This window comes from Sparus aurata, chromosome 17 (genome assembly GCF_900880675.1).
Source record: "Sparus aurata chromosome 17, fSpaAur1.1, whole genome shotgun sequence".
NCBI lineage: Eukaryota > Metazoa > Chordata > Actinopteri > Spariformes > Sparidae > Sparus > Sparus aurata.
In genome coordinates this window covers 22880599-22903137 of record NC_044203.1, presented here as the reverse complement: position 1 = coordinate 22903137, position 22539 = coordinate 22880599, and the positions used below count along the sequence as shown (strand labels likewise).

General features: G+C 40.2%; 1 protein-coding gene and 1 long non-coding RNA gene across 5 annotated transcripts in view; one reads left to right on the top strand and one right to left on the bottom strand.

The window, feature by feature from the left end:
* The first annotated feature begins 154 nt into the window (after window positions 1-154).
* Window positions 155-14990, top strand: ca14 (carbonic anhydrase XIV). 4 transcript variants are annotated; one of them, XM_030392451.1, is made up of 13 exons: window positions 245-559; window positions 842-865; window positions 4611-4790; window positions 5046-5191; window positions 7700-7795; window positions 7908-7974; window positions 8215-8372; window positions 9235-9361; window positions 10532-10555; window positions 10760-10844; window positions 10970-11011; window positions 11926-11979; window positions 14202-14990. In XM_030392451.1, the coding sequence occupies exons 1-13, from the start codon at window positions 490-492 to the stop codon at window positions 14311-14313; spliced, it is 1185 nt and encodes a 394-aa protein (XP_030248311.1). In that variant the 5' UTR covers window positions 245-489; the 3' UTR covers window positions 14314-14990. The 4 variants fall into 4 exon arrangements, with proteins under 4 accessions (XP_030248312.1, XP_030248311.1, XP_030248313.1 ...); XM_030392452.1 differs by lacking the exon at window positions 842-865 and having other exon boundaries at window positions 155-559; XM_030392453.1 differs by lacking the exon at window positions 10970-11011 and having other exon boundaries at window positions 246-559.
* Window positions 9256-22539, bottom strand: part of LOC115566599 (uncharacterized) — a 38354-nt gene continuing 25070 nt past the window's right edge. Inside the window, exon 3 of the long non-coding RNA XR_003981057.1 lies at window positions 9256-9381. This is a non-coding gene — a long non-coding RNA (uncharacterized LOC115566599). The remainder of the gene's footprint in view (window positions 9382-22539) is intronic.

Below are 22539 nucleotides of genomic sequence, written 5' to 3'. Positions count from 1 at the left end.
GTTAGAAAGTTCACTTTTCTTTACTCCCATTGCATTTTTTGTCGCCCATTGTCCCCCTGCAGTAACCTCATTTTCTCTCTCCATCCCCTCACCCTCTTTTGTATCGCCCTTTTTTCTTTAGCCACCAACACTGAATTAGTTCTCACTCACTGGCCCCTCTTTGTGGTCTTGTTTTCTCACCACCTCTGACCACTTTTTCCCTCTTTTTCTTGTCATACTTTCTCTCCATCCCTCTGTTGTTAAGACCTGTTCCGGTGCCCCATGTGCCTGAGTGGAACCGGCATGTAACATCCACACACTCTGGCTCTTAAACAGAGCTGTGGCAGGTGGGATCGCTGGACCCACTCACTTCTTTCCCTCCCCTCCCCTTCCCTTCCCGTCCCTCTCTCTCTCTCTCGCACTCTCTCATTCTCTCCGTCTCTTTCACACTTGCTCCTCATCTCTCAGTCCACTTTTATTCGTTTCTGTGTATGGGTAAGGAGGGCTAACATGGACTCTTTGGGTCTCTTTATCCTTCTTATGCTCCTGTGTTTCCAGTGGACGATTGCTCCTGCTGCTGGTAAGGTCTTAGTGAACATGCTAATCAGTGTCATGTGAGATTTGTTTTGCTTTGATATTAGTGCTGCTGATTATTTGGGTTTTTCTGTGTGAGCTGTTATTGGATTTGAGTAGTATTTGAGGACTATGTATAACTGTAGCTCGGCATTAACAACTTGACAACTAGAAGGGAGGAAAACACAAGTGAAATATATAATATTGATGCTTTGAATATGGTCAATATTTGCTAAACAGCTAAAATATGATTGTTTTTAGGAGTTTTTCCTCTTTTATTGTTTTTCAGACGAAGTTACTTGGACCTACATTGGTAAGTTAAAATTTAAGTTTATTTGTAGAGCAAATTCTCGAGCAAAAGGCTGTTAAAGTGTAGCAAAATAAGACAGAAATCATCATAGGCAGAGGGTATAATCCATAATCTGGAGGCATTGTAAGTATGCTAGATATACTAAATAATATGTGGACTAAAGTTTTAAAGACCAGAAGCAAAATCCTGAAGTTAATTCTGTGATAAATAGGCAGAAAGACATTTAATATAATTGAATTTTTCATCCTGGTCAAAGACTTTAGTGTCTAATACAGGATTACACAGGATGACTTGTGGTAATCCAGTCTAATAACAAAGACACTGGCAAGTTTTCCAGTCCAAGCAAACTGCTCGCAGCTGACCTTTTCATCCTGTCTTCACTGCACACGTTAAACTTATCTCTCAAATATGAGAGCTACCATCAAAGTGCCCGCAAGTTCTGTAGGATTTGTGCTTTTCCATTCCTCATATCTCCCTCTGTTTTCTCCTACTTCCCTCCCTGTCTGTATTAGTGACAGTTCAGCAAGCTGGCATGAGCGCAGTAGTCACACAGAGATGATGAAGGGGTGGTGGGAGATAGAGAGGAAGAGAGCGAGAAAAAAAGGCCGATAGAGAGGAGAGGCAGGCGGAGGGAGGGAGGCAGGTGCATGAGGACGAGAGAGGGAGATGGGACGGGATGAAGCAAAAGCATACCAAATTGTGCCCGTATTGTTGCAGTGCACAATAACCTATGTGTTTATTGTGTTGTGGACACACACTGGCTGCCTATGCCGTGGTGGACAATGACATTGTGGGAATGAATGGGGCACACAGACCACCACTCTCTCTGCATGTATTCAGGAGAGCAACACCAATGTAGAGGACATACAGTAAACCGTCGAGGCTGTGCCTGGAGCAAACTGGTATCTATACATCTAGGGTATCTAGGCTTCATTATAACAGATATGGAGGTAAGTGTATGGTGTAGAAACATGTGTAATCTTGGACTATTTTGAGGCATTCAAATATGTGTAATTTGTGCTTTTGTGATGAATTTTCAAAATAAAAGTCACTGGAATTCATCGTCAAATGTCCAAGAGGCTGTGTGTGAGGGCATGTTGTACCACACAGCATTGCATGACATTTTTTGTCACACGAAAAGAGCAGAATTTACACAATTTTTTTTTCCGAGATGCCCCGTTCACAAGAGATGAGAAACGCGGCGTTACATAAGGTAATCGAGGGAAAGTCAGTCCTCATCATTCTCTGAATGAATGAATCTGCATATGTGTGTGTGTATGTCTTTGTTCCTGGCTGTATTGAGGACAGCGGTAGCATGCTAGGAAGAAGGAGAGCAGGCGCAGAGGGTCAGAATTTTTCGGCCTCCGGTTGCCATGGAGACCTCCCCATCGGCCAATCGTGGGGCCGCGGGACTCACTTTTGAAGTTGTGTCGTGGTGCGGGGCTTTGCTATGGAGAGGAGTGAGGGGTAGGAGATTAGAAGTGCAAGGTGGGGGTTGCAGGCAGCTGGAGACGAGATGTGTGTGTGTGTTTACTACAGTAATGTTAAGAGCCATGATTACATTGTGTGTGTGTGTCTGTGTGTGCAAAGAGAGATCACTGATTACTGGTTAACGGGTTACGTTCACAATCCAGAGACTGCAAACCTATTCTGTCAGTCTTACCTTTTTCTGTAACATTTGTAAAACCTACAACTGAAATTATACTCTGGATACTTCTTTTTGCCCACTCCTCACATTTGTGAGTGTGTCTGGTGTGTGTGTACAAAGTGTCGTTGGTGCGCCTGTTCTCTAAAGCATTCCTCCTCTCCTTGCAATTGAAATTCCGATTCTTTGACTCACATGTCACTCTCTTTTTCTTTCAGACTCTTTTTTCTTACTTTCTTTTATTGTGCAGTTGTGTAGACCAGTTTCTCTTTTACTCAGTGAACCAGGGCCTCGATCACTCTCTTCTCCTGAAATCACTTTCTCAATATCTCTCGGCCCTTCTTTTTGTTAAAGTCTTAACGAAAGTCTTACTTTTTTCACGTCAGTTGTCGCAATGAATGAGTTTTTCTGACATTTGTAAATATTGAACATATTTTTCTGTAAAAGTATAGAGTATACACATAGGTATGTTAGCTGTTATTAGACATTATTTGCAGAGGATTTGATCCATGCAGTGGATGTTTACACTGATGGCGACATTGTTTCATGCCAATGTCGCTATAATTTTACATTGTGTACTTTAATTCTAAAAGTACACATTTTCTTAAAGTTTCACATCATCACTTTATTAGTAATTTTTCCGTTATCTTCAAACGCTGAATTTGTCATTGAAGAATCAAAGATGTATTTTTTGCTAATTTATTGAGTTTCAGCGAATTTTTAAAACATATTTGAGAATAATAAAATAAACTATGTTGGTTTATCATCTGCGTTATGTCCACAAAAACAAATCTTGAAAAAACAGATACACAAGGTGGAGAAAATCTCTAGCAAGCCTCCGTAGTATTAAGATGAAGGGTTATAGTCATGCAAAGTAAAGAAAAACTGTGAAAGCCTGATGGCAGATACATCTCTTAACTTTCTGTTTGCATTATTGTGATCAGCCCTGAAAATCAGCTATTTTTGTTACTGCCTGCTTCAGTTTGAACACCTCAATGTTCAGTATAAATCTTAAAAATCTGGCTGTGGCAAATAATAATTCCAAGGTAATAATTGCAAGATCTGTGGCAATTTACTTGAAACAAGTATTCATGTTCGAATGTGGTAAATAAATTAAAGAAAGGAGTACTTAAATCAAGAATAGTCTTTTTGCAGATTTATTTACAACCCTGATTCTAAAATGTTGGGATGCTGTGTAAAATAAATATAAATAATTGGTTACAGGTGACAGTATCTTGATTGGGTATGAAAGGGGCATTCTCAGTCGTTAATATGCAAGGATGTGGTGAGGTTCACCACTTTGTGAACCACGCTGTGCTCGGGAACGCTTCATAAAACCTTTGTTTGCAAATTCACAATTTACACAACGTCCCAATTTTGGGGGAATCTGGATTGTAAATAAAAAAAAATAATTAGTATCTCATCTCAATGTCAAAATTAGAAATTATTTCATATTACCAAGTACGATTAAATCATTTTTTACATTTAAAAATCTGCATTTTATGTGTGTTAATTCTGCATTTATTGTAAACACATTTTAAAGCTAAAGAGCATTTTAGTTTACTATTATTTTTTTGACTACAATGATACTGAAGATGTCACAATATCTGAATACTACTTCGTCTGGACGAAGAAGGAAAATGGCTGAAATGATATTGTGTATATATATTATGTTGTGCATGTTATCAGTCGACATTAGTTATTCTGTCTGAATCATCTGACTTTGTTGGTCATCACTCGTGTCTGTGTGAGCGCTTTGTGTCAGACGAACGTACATTGACACCTTCATTTGAGTTTGATTTCAGTTTTGATGTTTTTGACCCAGAGCAGCATTAATTCAGTAGTCAGTCATAGATATGCTGTATATAAGGCTTTCGTTTTGACCATTGTGAAAACCTAATCTAATCTCATGAAGTGATCAAATGTATTCTACGTATGATTATGTTCAACGCCATGGGGCTGTGAACCTAAACAGAACTCTGTAGAATAATTATTTTGTCTAATTAGAGACTGATCAATGGAGGCTTTTCATTGAATGACTGGAAGTCAGTGGACTGTGTGATTGGGCTGACATCATTGTTTCTGTCTTTTCTCCTGTCAAAGGCTTGGTGGGCCAGACTGAGTGGTCACAGTATTTCCCTAACTGCGGTGGTACTTCTCAGTCCCCGGTTGATGTGGTCACCACGCAGACTAAATATGACCCCAGTCTGGTCCCTCTGACCCCGCTGGGCTACAGTCAGCACGGCAACAAGCCCCTCAATATGTACAATAACGGACACACAGGTAAATATGGCAGCCAGCTGTCCTCTTCCAGGTATCCCAGCAGCCTTACGGTTGATCTGTTTATACTGCACCGTCCTCAGTTGTAACCTGGCAGCGAACTCTTTATTTTCCAATGATAAATTCAGTTCATATTTTAGGATTTTGAGTAATTTTAAAGAACAAATCATGTCATATGCCTGCCTGTTGTTTTGTCTTTTCCCCATATAAGTCAAACACAAAGAGGCTCCTTTTCTTTTGCTTTTTCCTCTCCATCAGTGGTGATCGAGTTGCCAGAATGGATGGGACTAGCGGGGCTGCCCTGGCTCTTCACAGCTGTGCAAATGCACCTCCACTGGGGAAGCGGCGGGCCGAGTCATGGGGGCAGCGAGCACACCATCAACGGACTGAGCGCAGATGCAGAGGTATGTTTAAACACAGCAGGACAAATTACAGCCGGGCTCAGCTGTTACTTGAGTACTGGTAGGTCAAGGTCAAATACTGTGATGATCATAGTTTTCTAAGAAGGTTAAGATTTTATAAAAACAGATCAAGTCAGAGAATAGCTCTTGCGATTATTAAAATTCTGATGCTATTTAAATGGAGGAAGAAGTCACTATGAGTAAAGATTCCCAAGGTCAAAAATCCCAGGAGTGGCCTGCATCCACATACATCTATTTTCTGTTCATTGTTATGGAGAAGAGAAGGAAAACATATTTATACTATCACAATAATGTGGTGACATTAGTGCAAGTAGAACATACAGCGTACATTTTAATCAACATACAATATTTAATCCCCAGAAGAGGGACATGGGAGTGTATAATGTTAGGATGTTTATACATTTAACTATGTAACTTTTGAGGATCAGGGAGATTTAATTAAGCCATTAACAGCAAATAAAAAATGGATAACTCTGCAGATTTGAGCAGTCTATGAATACATTTCCACTGGGCATGCACACACCTGCACACAAGTTGGAGATAAAGTATCTCCAGGAAGCCTCTGTTGTTTTGAGATGAAAGTTTATATTCATGCAAAGTAAAGAAAGACTGTTGGTAGATAAATCTCTCAATTTTCTGTTCACATTACTGTAATCAAATAGGCCCAGCTGTGCCCTGAAAAATTACTCAATGCTTTTGACGCACAGAGCTGCATAATTAGTTGTTTAATTGATTCGGCAACTGTTTTGATCATTGATGAATCATTTCTGGTATTTTTCCCAAATGTATTGTTGGTTTTTTATCTTAAAATCTTTGGCTGAGGGTAAGAAAATCGAGTCTCTTTCTTTCATTTTTGCTCTACTTATCTTTGTTGGTTATATTTGTCTTTTAACTTCAGACTTTATTTCGGTCTCTCACACACAAAGCTGTCACAGCTGAGTGAGCTAGGATCTCTGTTTTGGTTTAGCATGGGATAGTGATGGAAACAATGAACACACTGAGCTCTGGTCTGGCAGATTAGCTGAGAGAAGAGACCGAAGCAACAGACGGGAAAGTTTAGGGTAAGATTCCTGTTGATTCAAAGAAATTAAAAACACCCAAAGCAAGGATGATATTAAACTTGTAAGTGACTAAATAAGAGGAAAAGATGTAAAAAGAGTGAAGAAAAAATGCAGTAAGGATGAAAGGTTAGCCGTCTCAGCACCTCTCCCTGTCCATCTGTCCAGGTACGCAAACTCACCAGATCCTTCAAGAGTGAGCAGTTGGAGAGGAAGAGTCGTGAGGAATTATAAGAAGATTAAAAAGACAAAAATAATGCTGAGTTGATGAAAGGATTACTATTTTGGTTCCCAGTTTCAAACTGGCCAATACTGCGATACTGAGTTCTCATCTGATACTAGTGTTTAAAATAAATAAATAAACAAATCTGTTAAGTTGCTCATAAATTACACGGTATCAGATAGGTGCATAGACTTGGGTACACTTTGATACCCAATCCAGCAGTTTAGGCAGTAACGCAGGCCTTTCCAACACTAGAATCAGTATCAGAACAACCCTAGAAATAATTAACGTTACTATCTTTATTTAAACCTGTAAAAATCATTGAGGCCAGGCCTTTATTTACAGTGCTGTGAAGTAACAGTTTAAAATTACTTAAAAAGATACAAAATTGAATTTAAAAACACAATAAAAGAAGTACAAAAGTACACTTAATATATGATAGAATAAATAGTATAAAAACAATTCAGTTAAAACAGATAAAAGCAAAAGATGAATGCTTTTTGAGTAGGTGCTTTTGCAAAAGCAGTCCGAACATAGAAACTAAAAGCAGATGTCCCAAGTTCAAGATGAACTCGAGGGACATGCAGTAAAGGTCAGTTAATGGGCTTGTGAAACTGAGTTGTATAGATATGGAAGATGTCAACTTCCCAATAAAGGCCTAACAGATAAACAAATGCATATACGTAACTGTCAAATCTCTTGGACAGAAAAGCTTTTTCATACAAGACACACTGATGGGTGCAAGAAACATCACCGGTTATAAACCTAAGAGCAGAAAAACAAACCGCATCTAAGAGGTTAAAAGTAGAAGCAGAGGAATGCTTCTAAATCACATCATCTCAGTCCATAACAAGGAGAAACAGTTTCAGCAACATATCTGTCGCTATTATCTGTATGATATTTGAATGTGAGTTCTATCCCAGCGCTGAGGTATTTATCTTCAAACTCCAGTGTTGGATATTAACGAAAAAAAAAAAAAGAGGGACCTGTCATGCTTGAGTGGTGTCATTACATAATGAGACAATTAATCTCTTTCTCGTTCACATCAGTCTCTTTATTTTTCTTCGGTCATACTCTCGGAAAGCTGAGTTTGCACGCAGCCCGCTCTCTCCCAGCCTTTCGCTCTCGTTGTCTTTTTTTAACCCTCGGCTGTCATGAGGAGGGACGGGGACGTCTTTCTCGCTCTAACAGCGCTGTTCTTGTCTGCAGCTGCATGTGGTGCACTACAACTCCGAGCTCTACCCCAACATGTCTGCAGCCATGACTCAGAGTGACGGCTTGGCTGTTCTAGGGATTCTCATTGTGGTAATAAAAACAATACTACCTCATAATAAACAAGAGCAATACACAACATTGTGAAAAAGACTTAAAATGAGTCGTAATAAAAACATTCAAGCCAGAAGTTTCGGTTTCCCAGACAGGTGAGGAGACCAATCCGGCATTCAACAGCATCCTTAACTACCTGAGCCGCGTCAGACATGCTGGTGAGTCAACTTCCTTTATACTTTACATATTATCAAGCAATTTATGAATGTGTGTTTTATTCCAAATCAACATTTTAAAAGTTGAATGAATGGAATAAATCTTTTCTTTTTCTTTTTTTTCCTTTTACTGTGTGCTCCTACCAACAACCTATGCAACAAAAATGTGATGATTATTTAAAAAAAGTATCTCAAAGACGTCGCGTAATATTTCTTTTTTTCTCCTCGTTACACCACTGGCAGATCAGAAGGCGTTGATCCCAGCCTTTGACGTCGAGTCTCTGCTCCCTAACGATCTGGGACGCTACTATCGCTACAACGGCTCCCTAACAACGCCGCCCTGCTACCAGAGTGTAATCTGGTCGGTGTTTCATGAGAGGGTTCAAATCTCAAAGGCACAGGTGAAGATGAGAAACTGACACTCACCTTGAGTAGAGCTTACATGTGCACCTGGCATGCAGACATCGATTTTGATCATTCTGTAAGAAAAACTGACCCAGCATGCACAGAAAAGAGAAAAAACTAATATCCAGCCTGTCAGTAGATACAATTAAATTTATATTGGTCCTACACGGACACATTTTCTCTCCCTACACAATCAACACATCCAAACCAAAGCAGTGATGCTCGAACATAATCACTCAATTATTTGTTTGTTATTAACCTACAATTGCTAATTATTGGCCTCAGAAATGATATTCCAGACAATCTGCGTGCTGTTATCTTTTCACTGGACAGCATATAGTTTCCCAATTTCTAAAGTGAATGATCTTGTGTTGTTGTTAGAAGTGATGGTAGATTAACTGAGAATTGTCTTATTTGTTCCCTTGTGCAACTGGCATTTGTTGCAATGGTATTGATTTTTTTGGTGGTTGCTGTCAGCTTACACATTTTTTAATACATTTGTTACTTTTAATGATATTTTGGCATCAGAATACATAGTGGGGAAATGTCATTCACAGAATAATGTTATGTAAAATAATTTTGTACCCCAAAATGTTGATAAGCATGGTGAAATGTTATATAGTCACTACTCTAATACATTAGTTGTATTAGTCATAGTGTCATGGTAATTACATTGATGCAGAGTTAGCTTAAGATGTAGCCATTTTGTCGCAACTGATATTCTTAACATGACTGGACATTTGCTCAGTGACCAGCTGATTTAACGTAGCTGAACTTTCTTTTTGATTTACATAACATTATGTTTTAGGCTAGACTGTAACTGTTTTTTCAACTTCTTTTCCTGCCTCTCCTCTGCAGCTGCTGAGGTTGGAGACGATACTCTACTCAAGTAAAACTGAAGACACAGACAGGATGCTGCTGCAGGACAACTACCGGGCCACGCAGCCGCTCAACCACAGGGTCGTCTTCGCCTCCTTCAGCGCAGGTTAGACAGACAGTGTCGACCTATAACATAAAAGACAAACAAATGTGTTCTCAATCAGACCTTTACCTTAAAATTACTTGGAGTGATTTGGGGCATTTTGGTGCCGGATTAGAGTAATATATGCAGTAGTGTTGAGGAATTTACATTCTATGCTTAAATAAAAGTACAACTACCCCACTGTCATAATACCCCATGAAGAGAAAAAGTTCTGAAACGAAAATATTACTGAAGTTAAAGAATAATAGGGAAAATTAGTACTGCAATGATTAACCGATTAGTTGTCAACTAGTAAACTAATTGCCAAATGTTTTGATCAAGTAATCGTGTTGAATAATTTTTTAAGAGCTTCTCAAATGTGAATGTTTTCTGTTTTTACACCACTATGACAATAACATGGAAAACCTTTGTTTGTGGACAAAACAAGACATGTGAGGACATCATCTGCACAAATGAGAAGTCACAAAAGGTCACAGACAAACTGCTGTGAGCTCCAGTGTTTTTCTCCAAGAAACACTTTGGCATTACTGGATCGTAATTCCAGCAAGCTGCTCATAATGCAACTCACAATATCAAGCCAGTGGGTGGCCACGCAGACCAAAGCTAGCAATTAGCACAATCCATGCAGCGAGCAAATAGTGGAATGTGGAGAGAAATGTGGGAATATTAAGGATTAACGGTGACTTTGTCTGAAGCAAAGAGCTTTTGCGAGGCGGGAATAGAGAGAGAGACTGAAATAGGGGCGAAGTGGTGGCAAAGCACGGGGGAGCAGTGTTTGTTTGCGAGCTGATTAGAGAAACGGATTTGCTAAAAAAAAAAGAAAAGAAAGAAAAACACTGACTGCATTGTTATCACGCGAGTCTAACTGAGAAAAAAGGGACAGGGAAAAGAGACACAGAGAGGTGGAAGAGGGAGACAGAGTGGTAGACAAAGACAAAGGAGAAAGAATTTGTGTGAAGTGCTCATTGTAGTGAGTGACTGAACTGGAAGGCCTGTGATATCAGCACTGCTGTCAAAGGCAAAAAGACTGGCCAGACATAACATTTTCAAACAGCTGAACAGCAGATTCTGCTCAGATAAACCAACAAATCAGCGTGTAAAAACTGGTGAGAACGAAAGATCAAATCTACTGTGATGTTTCTAATGATCTATTCCATCTTTTGTTTGTTGCAGAATCAGGGAAAGAGCTCTCTTCTGGTAAGAACATATCTGTGTAACAAACAAAGTAACTGTACTAAATGATTGAACTGTACTGGGCCACTGCTGTATTTTTGGAGGCTTCCTCATCTCTATCATTCTGTCTGATACCTATACTTATATTTCAACTGTGCAGTATGGACCATAATCTAACTGTGCTGATTCTGATGTGTCACGTCTTTTCCGTGACTCTTCCTCCTGCAGGTGAAGTCACAGCCATAGTAATAGGAGTGATGTGTGGCTGTGTAGGTCTGGCAGTGATCATTCGCTTCATCGTGAAGACAATACGGTAAGAAGCCTTACTCTGTTTCTCACTCTCTAGTTTAACTAGGCGATCTGCAGAAGTGGAGGGAGCTGTCACTGCCGAAGCCTCCTGCTTCTTCTTCTCATTCTCCATCTCCTATCTTTTGGCAGATTTTTTACACTCCTCCACCGTGAAACAGTCGCGGTAAACAGGTGGTTGACCTGATCTCAGTACTGACAAGGATGCACAACTAACAATGACGTGTTGTGTTTTTGATTTTTTTCGTCATTTTGTGCTTGGCAGACACCCTGAAGCAAAGATCTTGGATTAAAACCACCAAACAAAAAACCTTTTACCACTTTATTTGTTAAGAAACTAAAGCTGAAGAAGAGATTTCAGATTTATGCTAAAACTTTATAGAAATAATGGTCTTTGTCACATGACATTGGCATGGCTGATGTGTGTTTACGACAGATAGATTGGTATTAGCTGTGGTCTAATGGAGATGTCAGGCAATGTATAATCCTCTTTGTAAGGTTTCACCATAAAAGTTTAAAGGGATCCCCAAGATCAGAGCTAAGGGTAATCTGATTACCTGACCTCTGCTACAATAACATGCCTGTTACTCAACATGCTTATTTTTTTTCTCTCATGATTACCACGGAATAATGAAAGTATGTGGCGAGTTTCCTTTCTGTCTACCACCAGCCAGTGATTTAACCTTTACACCACTTTGACCAGGGGTTACCAAAGTTCACATAAGTTACCAATCTGTGTTATCTCAAGGACAGCTCACCCAAAAAGATCTAAAATATATTTTTTTTACCTCTTACCCATAGTGCTATTTATTGATCTAGACTCATGCTTCCTTCTGTGCAGTGATGCAGTTGGCAGGTTAAGTCATGATGCTCCTCATTTGTCTGCGTGTCCCCTGGATCCTTGTGACAGAGCCTTCATGGGCCCTTACTATATGTCGTCCTTTGGGCACCCCTGGCTTTCCTAATATCAATCAGCCCTGTTCAATCACCTAAAAATGACTCCAACCCTTCTATCTAATGAGAAATGTTAAACCCAATACTTTCTCTCTGTTTCTGGTCATGTGATTCTGTCTTTTGATCTGCGACAGCTCTACCTCTAGCTGGGACGTCCTGCCCAGTAACCGGCCTGCCCCCATGCCAAGGTCACCGCCAAAACCTTCACTTTGACTTCTAAGAGTTAGAAACCTGACCACATCTCTTTGCTTTAACCACCCATTCATAGTGACTTATCCTCTAGGGCTAGATTTTAACACCTCTCTTAGAGAATTAGTGCTTGAAGAACTTCAACACACGGTGAGAGAAGTAGCACTGTATATATGTATTTATTACTTTAGAAATTTAAAGGGAGTTCTTACTGTGTTGTCTGTATTTAAATTCATTAACATGTTTGGATACAAATAAAAACTGGAGACCGTCTTGAGATGGGATCACACCAGCCGTGACGCCCATCGACATGTTGACATTCCAACCCAAAACTCCTCAGAAGTCATAGCTACATTATGACATGAGCACTCTGTCCTCATGGGTTGGACCACGCCTATCTTCCAACTTGGATTTCATTTCAATTTCACCTACACACCTGTAAAGATTTGTGACTGCATTCGCTTTGACTCTATCAGAGTGGCTAAAGTGCACAGGAATGAGTGAAACTAGTTTACAGTGATCCGCAAATAAAGAATAAATGTGGGCCAGAGACGTAGGGTGGTGGTGGCCGGAGGACAGTGGCCCCCTGCCTACTTCCTACTAGGGCTGTCATAATGTCAGATTATCACTACATGATCAGTGGACCAAAATAATTCATGATAAAAATATCACCTCAATAACCTGCACTACAGGTAGAGTGTATCGCCTTCATCCACCGTCACCTGTCATGATTTTGTGTGGCAGTAGCAGCAACACACTGTGGAAGTAAATTAAATCAGAATTATATTTACATTGCCCAAAATGACAATCACATTGCCTCAGTGGACTTTGCAAACTGTTCAGTGAACAACATCCTCCGTCCTTAGACCCTCGATTTGTGTGAGGAAAAACTTGCCATATTGAAAAGGAACCCCTGTAACAGGAGAAAAAAAAGATGGAAGAAACCTCAGAGTAGCCACAGAGGAGGGATCCCTGCATGTAGAGAACAGAACAACAAAATCAAAGTTCAAAGTACAAAATTCATTGAGAGAATATCTGATGAAAGGAAATGATATAGATTATAAGTGAAGAGTGCGGATCCTGGAGAACGACTTCGCAGGCCAAGGCATCGCTCCACCGCGAAGACCTGGAATAGGGCAGGCCACACAAGATAGTTAGAGAAAAAGAATGTAAAAAGACTTTTATATAATAAGTACACTTATAAGTAGATGGTAAAACCGAAGAGAGCAATGGAGCCTGGGAAATGAAGATTCAGATCCATCATAATTAGCTAGTTAACGCATATGCTTCTTCCTTCTCTTCCTCTTCTTTTTCTTCTCTCCATCTCATGACAGTAGCAAAAACCAGTAATTATGGTGCATTAGCGTCACCCACTATGACAAAGCAAGCACAGAAAGAAACAGAAATGCTTAAAGAGCGGCTGGATTATTGACACATGATTATCATGTGTGTATTATTATCACAAAACCAATATTTCATTTGTAAATATCATGTATATCGTCATTATCGGTGTATCATTACACCCCTACTTCCCATTCCCATAAATTTGACAACCATGCTCTGACCACACCCATCTTTGAACTTGACCTCTACTTTTTCAACACCAGAAAAGTTTAGACTTTATTGCATCTTGCATGTTTGTGATGCTATTATGTTGACAAAATCTGTCCACAGATAGACAGACAGACAGACAGATGGATAAATAAACACCTGGCAAAGTATTCTGTTTTTGAAATTTGGGGTGTTTTGTCAGCTGGCTGTTGATACAGTGCGTGTACAGTGTAACCTGCAATGTTCACTGGATGCAGACATGACACTTCCTGCGCTTTTGCAGCTGACGCATGAAATATTTTTGGTATAAAAGTAAAAACCATATGAGAAAGGTCACTGCTAATGAACAGGTGTTCACAGTTCAGACTGTGATGGAGCCACATCCACATTAACACTTCCCTTTTGTAGTTATTTGTAGTTATTGACTTAATTATCATAACACATCAAAGTAGCACTTTCTTTGTTTAATTCATCTTATGGTGATAACTGAACAGCATTTGGAGCGTCTCTAGTTCTTTTATAGCACAGTAGAGCCCTAAATGTTTGCACAAGCGTCCATGTATTATACAGTAAGGCCCTCTGCTGGAGAACATAACCAACTATACTGATGGTGAGTTCGCAGTATACGGGGATGACTCTGTGGGAATGACTTTTCCTCTTGATGTTTCAGGATGGAGGAGCCGGAGAAAGCAAAAGAGAAAAAACAGGATGTGGCTCTGAACACGACTGCTGACGGAGAAAAGAAAGAAGAACCGTCACCGTCTCCTCAGACTGAGCCCTAGCACAAGAAACACTTTCTATAGTAAACTGGACACAGGACAAATCACCTGCTGCCCTGGTCACTAAATGTTCTCAGTATTTTAAATTCAGTGATGTTGGCAGACTTGGTATGAGACTTTTTTTTTCCATTTGCACGTGAAGCACTTGGTTGAAACGCGTCAGCTTGCTGGCTCGGGACGCATGATTGGTTCATGTAAATACTTTGTATGATATATTCTGTTGTTTTTTTTTTGTTTGTTTCACGTGTTTGGCTGTAATTTCTTCCTGTTCATCCTGCCTTGAAGCACTCTGCACTGTATGAAATGTAATAGAGTCATGAAATGTTTACCAGTGAATTAATTCACAATGTAATATTATTTTCTTTTGCCCCAAGTGACACAGATTGGCCAGTTTGGTCTTAAAACACACAGGAGGTCCTATCAAATGAATTAGAAATTGCCCATGAAGGTCTTAAGGGATTTAAAGTGTTTAGTATGAACTGAAGCTGTCCAAATATTACAGCTCTGAGCTCAGTTTAGCGTATTATGTTGTACATGGTTGAGTTATATTTATGCACATGTGTTCATTCTATTAGGAAATATGATTTTTGGTGCCGTATATCATCTTTGTCTGATTGATTGTTTGCTGTAAATAACTCGTCAACATGGGCACCTCATTAAATACTTGAATGGTAACCCCACCCGCTTTGATTCCTTCATTGTTAGATCTGAACTCTCTCAAGCAGTCGAGTAAAGAATCTAGTAACAACTGTAAAAAGCTCAAGACAGTTATTGCTTTTTTTGTTATCTTTTGGTCACAGTCGAAGTGAAGATCTGTTTTTTATCAAGTTACATCATGAGATCTTGGAGTGACTTTTACTTGATGCCAGAATTTAATTTGTGTCAGTGAAGAGAAGGCAGAGAGGAGCAGGAGGAATGATACTCTGATACCTTGGCCATCCTAAACCATGCTGTCTGGAGAACGTTTGCACATCGGCTGCAGGGATATATGATATATAATATAAGAGAATAATAATACAATAAATGAGATATTTTTTATCTTTTACTGTCAGTTTCCATTTAGCTTCAGCAGGTTTCTCCCTAGCTGTGCCTGGTGTGTTTTTTAACCTTCAGTATGGAACTGAAGACATAACCTAATTCATGTCACTATGCAGACTGTGGGGACATTAAACAGTCTTTGATGTGTCCCAGAAACTTTATCATAAATCAAAAATAAACTGGGCAAATATTTCATTTATGGGTTGAAGACTGCTGAATTAGGGCAAATCATTAACTGAATATTAAAAAAGAAAGGGTCAGGCCAGCAGGAAGGAGGAGGAGGGAATTATGTATTTGTATGTTGTATGTTTTAATGGGCTATTTTTTTTTTTTTTTTCATCAGTTTTGTGTGTTATATATTTATATATATATTTTAATATATTTACTGAGGAATACAACTCCTGGTTGTTGTGAACAACGCCAGACAGAGAAATAAGAAAACACACAAGACAAAGAGTAAGCTCTCTATACTTTCATTTTACTCATGAAAGTGTTGTAGGGTTTGTTTTTGGATGGTTTTATGCTGCTGTTAAATTTAGATTTACAGTCATCCATTTAGATGACTGTAAATCTAAATGGAAATTGGCATTATTTTCTCTCTGTTCAGGTATATTTGGCAGACATACATTATATTATTATTATTATACTGTACAAACAATAAAATTATTGTAGGCTATAATCACAGTAGTACATTTAGTGAACATACACATATTTACGTCAATACTTTACCATGTCTTTCAATTCCTTAAAATACCCATCTTACATGTGGATATAATAATGAAGCCACATCCCTTAAGTCTTTTTTGAAGCTCCTTGTCACACATATAAGGGGTCACACATATATGAAAGCTACCATTTGTAAAAAGACAAACAGCAGAGCGACATACACAAACAGTGAGACTACAAAAAGGAGCTCACTGAACCTCTGTCAGGTATTTATAGCTGTAACCGGATCACGGCTCACTATGACAGCTGCTCTAAAGTACAGCCATGTGGACGGATTTAAGCAACACACACAGGTCAGGCCACTCCCTCTCAAACAGGAAGTGAAATCTGTAACCGCAAAAGAAGCGCAGAAGAAAAAAATCTCCCATGTGGACCTTTTGGGTCATTTGAAACTCACAGACGTTTCGACTGCTGCCACAACAAGGTAGGGAAGTACTCTTATGAAGCAGCTGTTGTCTACATCCTCTCCTGCTTTCATGTTTTTAAAAAAACTTACACAGCTGTGACTATGACAAACTTTGCTCTAGTGCAGACACTGTTTACTCTTACTGTTTAACTTCTCCGGTAACATATCAAGTTAGGAAGAAACAAGCTGTAAAGTCTAGAGTTTGTTCTTCAAAGTCTCTGTTTCACTCTAGGACTGCTGGGTAATGGCTCCCCTCAGGGCTTTTCTCTCTCTCGCCGTCTGTCTCCTACTGGGTCATCAAGCATTTGCTAAGAACGATGCTCCCTGCCAGCGCTCCAAATGGAATAATGGCTATGCGACCTTCCTCAAACGCCACATTCCCCCTGGCACTCCCACCTCTCTCGACCAGAACCAATGGATGAATTACATCAAACAACATACGGGCTGTAACAGACCCACCCAGTCCTTCATCAGTCCAGAAGACCTGGACAAGGTGAAGGATGTGTGCAAGAGCAATGGGGGGAAGGCATACAAGGACAACCTGTGCATCAGCCAGCAGTCTTTTACTTTTGTCACGGTGAGGAGTGAACCGGGGACGTGCGGCATCAAGAGCATCCGAAAGGAAACCAAACATCTGATCCTGGCCTGTGAGGTGCTGGAGAATGAGTGTCTGCCGGTCCATTTCGAGGGAAACCCCGAGGATTTAAAACCAAATAACAACGCCAGAGGCTGCCAGGACACACGCGTTCCTGGTCATGCACCCAGCTTTAAAATGACGTGGCTGTGGTTGCTGTCTGTTCCTCTTGTTTTTATTTATGGCTACTGACTTCTTTTAATTTGAGGAATTGGATGTGACATTTTGGCTTTTTAAAAAAAATAATAATCAGAGAATGATTTGCAGTATTAAATCACCAGGATATCAAGGGAAGAATTTCAAATTTTTAAATAATTATTTTTGTATGAAAAGTTCCTGCTACTATATGCACGTGCCTGTATAAGTGTGTGTTTTCTTGTGTGAATGCATCTCAGAGATGTTGAGAGAGTTGGTGCTCTAATGGCAGCTCAGTTCATTTAAAGTTGAAGACCCGACGCTGGATTCAAATCATTTTCAGTATTGCATGTATTTCTACATTTAAACGTGCCATACAAAAAGGGATTTTATTGCATTTAATAAAAATATTCACCTACAGTAACCTCCAGTCCTGTTTCTTTTCTGTGCATCAAATGTGAATAACTTGAACCCGTTTTTAAAGCTAGATATGTACACATCAAATCAATAACAGACAAACAAGACTCTACTCTGAAAAGACATCAAGACAAAACCCTCACTATGCCACCCGTATCAACGTAAGACTAAATTTGAGGACTCACAGCTCATGTGAATCTGTTTTCCAAATACAAAATCCACCAGAACCAGCTCTGTGTCAGAGTTTCCAGGACAAAACCACGCTGGCGAGTGCTGGAAAGGCAGTGACTCACATTTACAGACAGCGAGTGAGGATTCTGTTTCAGGTTTTGTCTTGTTGAACACGAGTCACAGGCATATAGAAACACCACAGAAACTGTAGGAAGGAAGTTACACAACCAGTTGTGCTTTACCCATTTTATTTAATTTTTTTTGCTTAGCATATGGAGCAGGCAGCCTAATGCATTCTTAATATCAAGACCACACCAGACAACTTTACACACGCTGATTATTCTGCCGAGACTATCAGCACACAGAATCAGCTCTTGGTAAATGATTGCGCAACCCTTGCACAAAGGTTTGAGCATATGAATCCACCAGTCTTATTAGTCTATCACACACACACATACACACGTGGATTATTTCCATCACACTCTTTCTCTCTCTTTTCCATACAAAGTGTTCTTGCATGTTCATCGATGCTGGAGGCCTTCGTTGATTAAATCCCTTGACTTTGACCCTGACTTGTAATCCTCTGAGATGTAACCCTTGACAAGGCTGGATAAACCCAGCACAAAAAACCTATGGCCCCCAGCTGACCCCCCTCATTCTCCTTGTCTCTGCACTCTGTGTGTGTATTGGCCAGTACGAAATGATTAGCTTGAGATGAGTTGATTTAAGCACAGACTCAAGAAGGCTTTAGCCGCTCTGTAGGATGGGGCCTTGATATAATTGTGCTGGTGTGAATTTGAAGGGCGCCCTCTGCTGGACCACAAGGCAAACTACTTCAAATGGTCTTCAAAATTTCAGGTCATTACAATGTGATTATTACTTAACTGTTTCCAATATTTGAACAATATATTGCAGTTCAACTAAAAGATGACAGCCACTTTTCTGCCACATCGTGAACCTGCTTTGCCTCGTTGCTAACCCAACCATGACCCCTAACTATTGTTTAAAGTTTACAGTAGCCTTGACTTACCCCTATCCTGAAACTGAACTCCTAAACCCCTTAAAAAGCCCTGAAACAAGTGGAGGCCTTCACTGTGGAAAACTGGTTCTCACAGAGACAGAAACACTAATACATTTGTACACACACGTTTTTCCCACTGGACAAACTTGCATGTCTTGTGACTGCGCCTGACCCCGCAGGGATGTAAGTGGATCTCTTTGTCTAGTAACGCAAAGCTGTGTGCACCAAACAGTAATAAACACGAAGAACAATAGTTTGATTTGTTACAGTAGGTCACCTTGGCTGCACATGCCCAGACATCTCCCAAACATCAGAGCCAAAAAAATAAAGTTGCAGGTCTGAAGCAGGACCAGGTGTGACAGCGCCTACTTTTCAACACTAGATGGCAGAGGAGTTGCTTATTACTCAGAACAGGAGTCCCAGGACCAGACCCGCCCATCAGTCCCACAGTGTTTTATGCATTTGGTACTGCTGCAAATATTTCACTGTGGTATTGTTACTTTTGCACATTTTCCACACAAAGCATCATGAGAAACCTTTTTACCGGTTCTCTAAAAACACTCTGGACTCTGAACTTTCCTGTCCATTTGCTTTGATTCCCAGTGGAAATAACTCCATATCAGGACTCAATTGTTGAGTCTCATTCCTAAATCATCAGGTAACAATGTTTGGGGTTGGTATTCAGTCCCAAAGTTCAAACCAAAACGTTGGTATTTTCCTTCCCCACCTTTGGTGATTATTTCCATTGTCTACTAATCTGTCAGTTATTTTATTTATTAATTAATCAATTATTTGCATGTACAATGAGGGCATTTAGCAGACACTTTTGTCTAAAGCGACTTACAGTAATTCATACATACATTCATACACTGACGGGGGCGACTGCCATGCAAGGTGCCGACCAGCACGTCAGGAGCAGTTTGGGGTTCAGTATCTTGCCCATGGACACTTCGACATGCAGACCGGGGAAATCGAACCAGCGACCTTCCGATAACAAGTAGCTGGCTCTACCCCTGAGCACTGCACAACACAAAGATATTCAGTTTACCGTCATAGAGGAGGAAAGAAACAAAAAAAAAAAACCCCTCATATTTAAGAAGCTCGAATCAGAGAATATAATATGATGTTTTTCTTCAAAGATTACTCAAACTGAATAATCTGCAATCAAAATAGTGGGCAATTAACAACATACTTGACAAATGACTTATTAATTGGTGCAGCTCCACTCCAAACATTAAACCACCCTTATATAAAGCTCAGAAAGAAGATGAGAAATTTAACTTCAGTATCCAAAGCTACGAGCAACGGTACAGTTGGAAAGAATTGAACACGTGTTTAAAATTCAACACTGAAAATGTTTGTAAAAATGTTTTGGGTGCTTCTTTGGTGTTTCTAAACTGGTTGTGGAGCTTACAGATGATCACACTGGGAAGAAGAGACAGAGACATTTATAATTCAGATTTCTGATCCTTTCATTTTCCCACACGCCGTTGGCAAAGTCATAGGATCATGAAGAAATCACAGGACGCAGCTAAACCTGATGTTATTTGTTCTGTTTTCTGCCCAGAGGCACCAAGGAATGATGTGCCGAGTGCCATTCATGACAATTAAGCAACAATTAAATACTTGAATATGTTAACATGCCCTCAGGTAGCTGCGGAGACTTCAGGGCCAGACTGGTCACATACAGTAACAATAATCAGAGGCTGACCTCTGTTTAACTAAAGCCATTCCTGATTCATGACATCATTATAGGGTCTCACACACACACATGCATATGGTCCAGTCACATGTGTACAAATGCACAAAGTCAAGAACAGTGACTGCTGACACACACAATCACAGCTGAGGAAGAAGCAAAAGCGAACAACAATCGTTGACTCGGGTCAGAGAGGAAAGGCTTCAGGGGGAATAAAAGAATGAGTGCAGAGTGAGAGGAGGGTGGAGGAGCAGAGCGGCAGGAGGATGCATGAAGAAGGAGGAGGAGTAACACAAAAAAACAGAGCTGCACTTTTATTGAACTGTTTTGGCGGTTTTTGGGAAAACAAAACACATGAGCATAAAACAAGGTGAAAAGTAGTTTAAGTATGGGAACCGGTGCTTGTTTTTCTTCTCTGTTTTCCACCTCTTCTCTCGTCCACCTCTGGCTCACTGTACTCTCATGAACATCTCCATCTGCTTCACTTCCTTTTTTTTTAAAAACATACTTGACCTCCCTTTTCTCCTCTCTTCTTCCCGGCTCCTCCCTTCTGTTGTCCTCTGATTTCCTGTGAGGGCAATTCAGCATCATTCAGGACGACACAATGCTGTTTTACAGTGCTGCTGTGGGCTCGTTAAGCTTGTAGGCGGCAGCCACAGAGTGGACAACGTGCCAAAACGGAGGGGAGGGTCGGGGGCAGACGGACACTGAAATGGGACCAAGTTAAAACTACCTTTGATGAAATAATTTATTTTTTAATTTTTTTCAAATTGGTCTCGATTCAGCACGTCCTCAGCTCTCCTCCTTCCTAATATAACCTCTCTAAGCTCTCGCTCTCCCTCCTTCCAGACCGACTCATAACAAATGAGCGCGATAATTAGAACCACAAAGACTCGAGGGGGAGGGAAGAGAGATTTTAGGAGTTGGGAAAGAAGGGGGGGGGCGAAGGACAAAAGGAATAGAGTGTGAGTAATACAGGCGTCTGGGTGCAACTGCCCAGGCATCTGGAGGTTTAGTCTCATGTTCACACACACACACACACACACACACACACACACACACGCTGTCCACTCTGATATACTGATGCTTTGAAGACAGAAATTCCTAGGTACAGTGACGTGATGTGTGTGGGCAGCGATGATTTGTGTCTAACTCTTCCTGTTTGATTCCTGTAAGATACGGGGTTTTTTCACCCAAGAAGGAAAATAAATGAGTAACAAATGTCTGGAGCATTTCAACACACACACACAATCAGGCTGGGAATCACGGGAACATGCATGAGCACGCACGCACACACACACGCACACACACAAACACACTTCTATACTTGTGAGGACCCAGACATTAGTCATGCCCTCATCTTAACCATCACAACTAAATACCTAAAATTTCACAATGTCATTAATAAACTTTAATTTTACAGGTTGGTTTTTTTTACGTGTGTATTGAAAGTTTTTCACATAATGAACCATGTTTTCATTTGTTCTTATATAATCGTATCCATTTATAGTTTAATACAGGTGACCAACATATTCGTGCGACACAGGGAGGGAGGGAGAAGTAGACTTAAACAAGCCAAGACGAATGAGGAAAGAGGATAAACAAAATGTGAGAGCGATAAGGTGAAGGAGAGAAAAACAACAGCACAAAACAAAAGACAGAAAAAAGCAGACAGGGAAGAGTCCCAGATGTCCTTACTTTGTTGGTTACAAACTTGTTTCCCATTACACAGCGAGTACAAGTACACACATACACACACACACACAGACGTTTTTTTAGACAAGGCAGAGGCGTCCTGTACTTACAGCACTCACACAAGACTGGCCTTGTCTCGCTGTGCAACAAGGAACTTTTGCCCCCGTGTTTTTTTAAGGCTGTGATTACACACATCAATGTTCATGCACAATATCACAAACACACCAGGTCACACTCCTGCTCATGCGTTCAACTTTTGGTCTCCTTTCTTTTTCCCCGAGTCCTTC

Bases quoted from the DNA above. Each gene is read 5' to 3' on its own strand.
- ca14 (XM_030392451.1), top strand. From the start codon at position 490: ATGGACTCTTTGGGTCTCTTTATCCTTCTTATGCTCCTGTGTTTCCAG. The intron at 4,791-5,045 runs GTAAATATGGCA...CCTCTCCATCAG, and splicing joins GTACAATAACGGACACACAG to TGGTGATCGAGTTGCCAGAA. The intron at 7,796-7,907 runs GTAATAAAAACA...TCGGTTTCCCAG, and splicing joins TTCTAGGGATTCTCATTGTG to ACAGGTGAGGAGACCAATCC.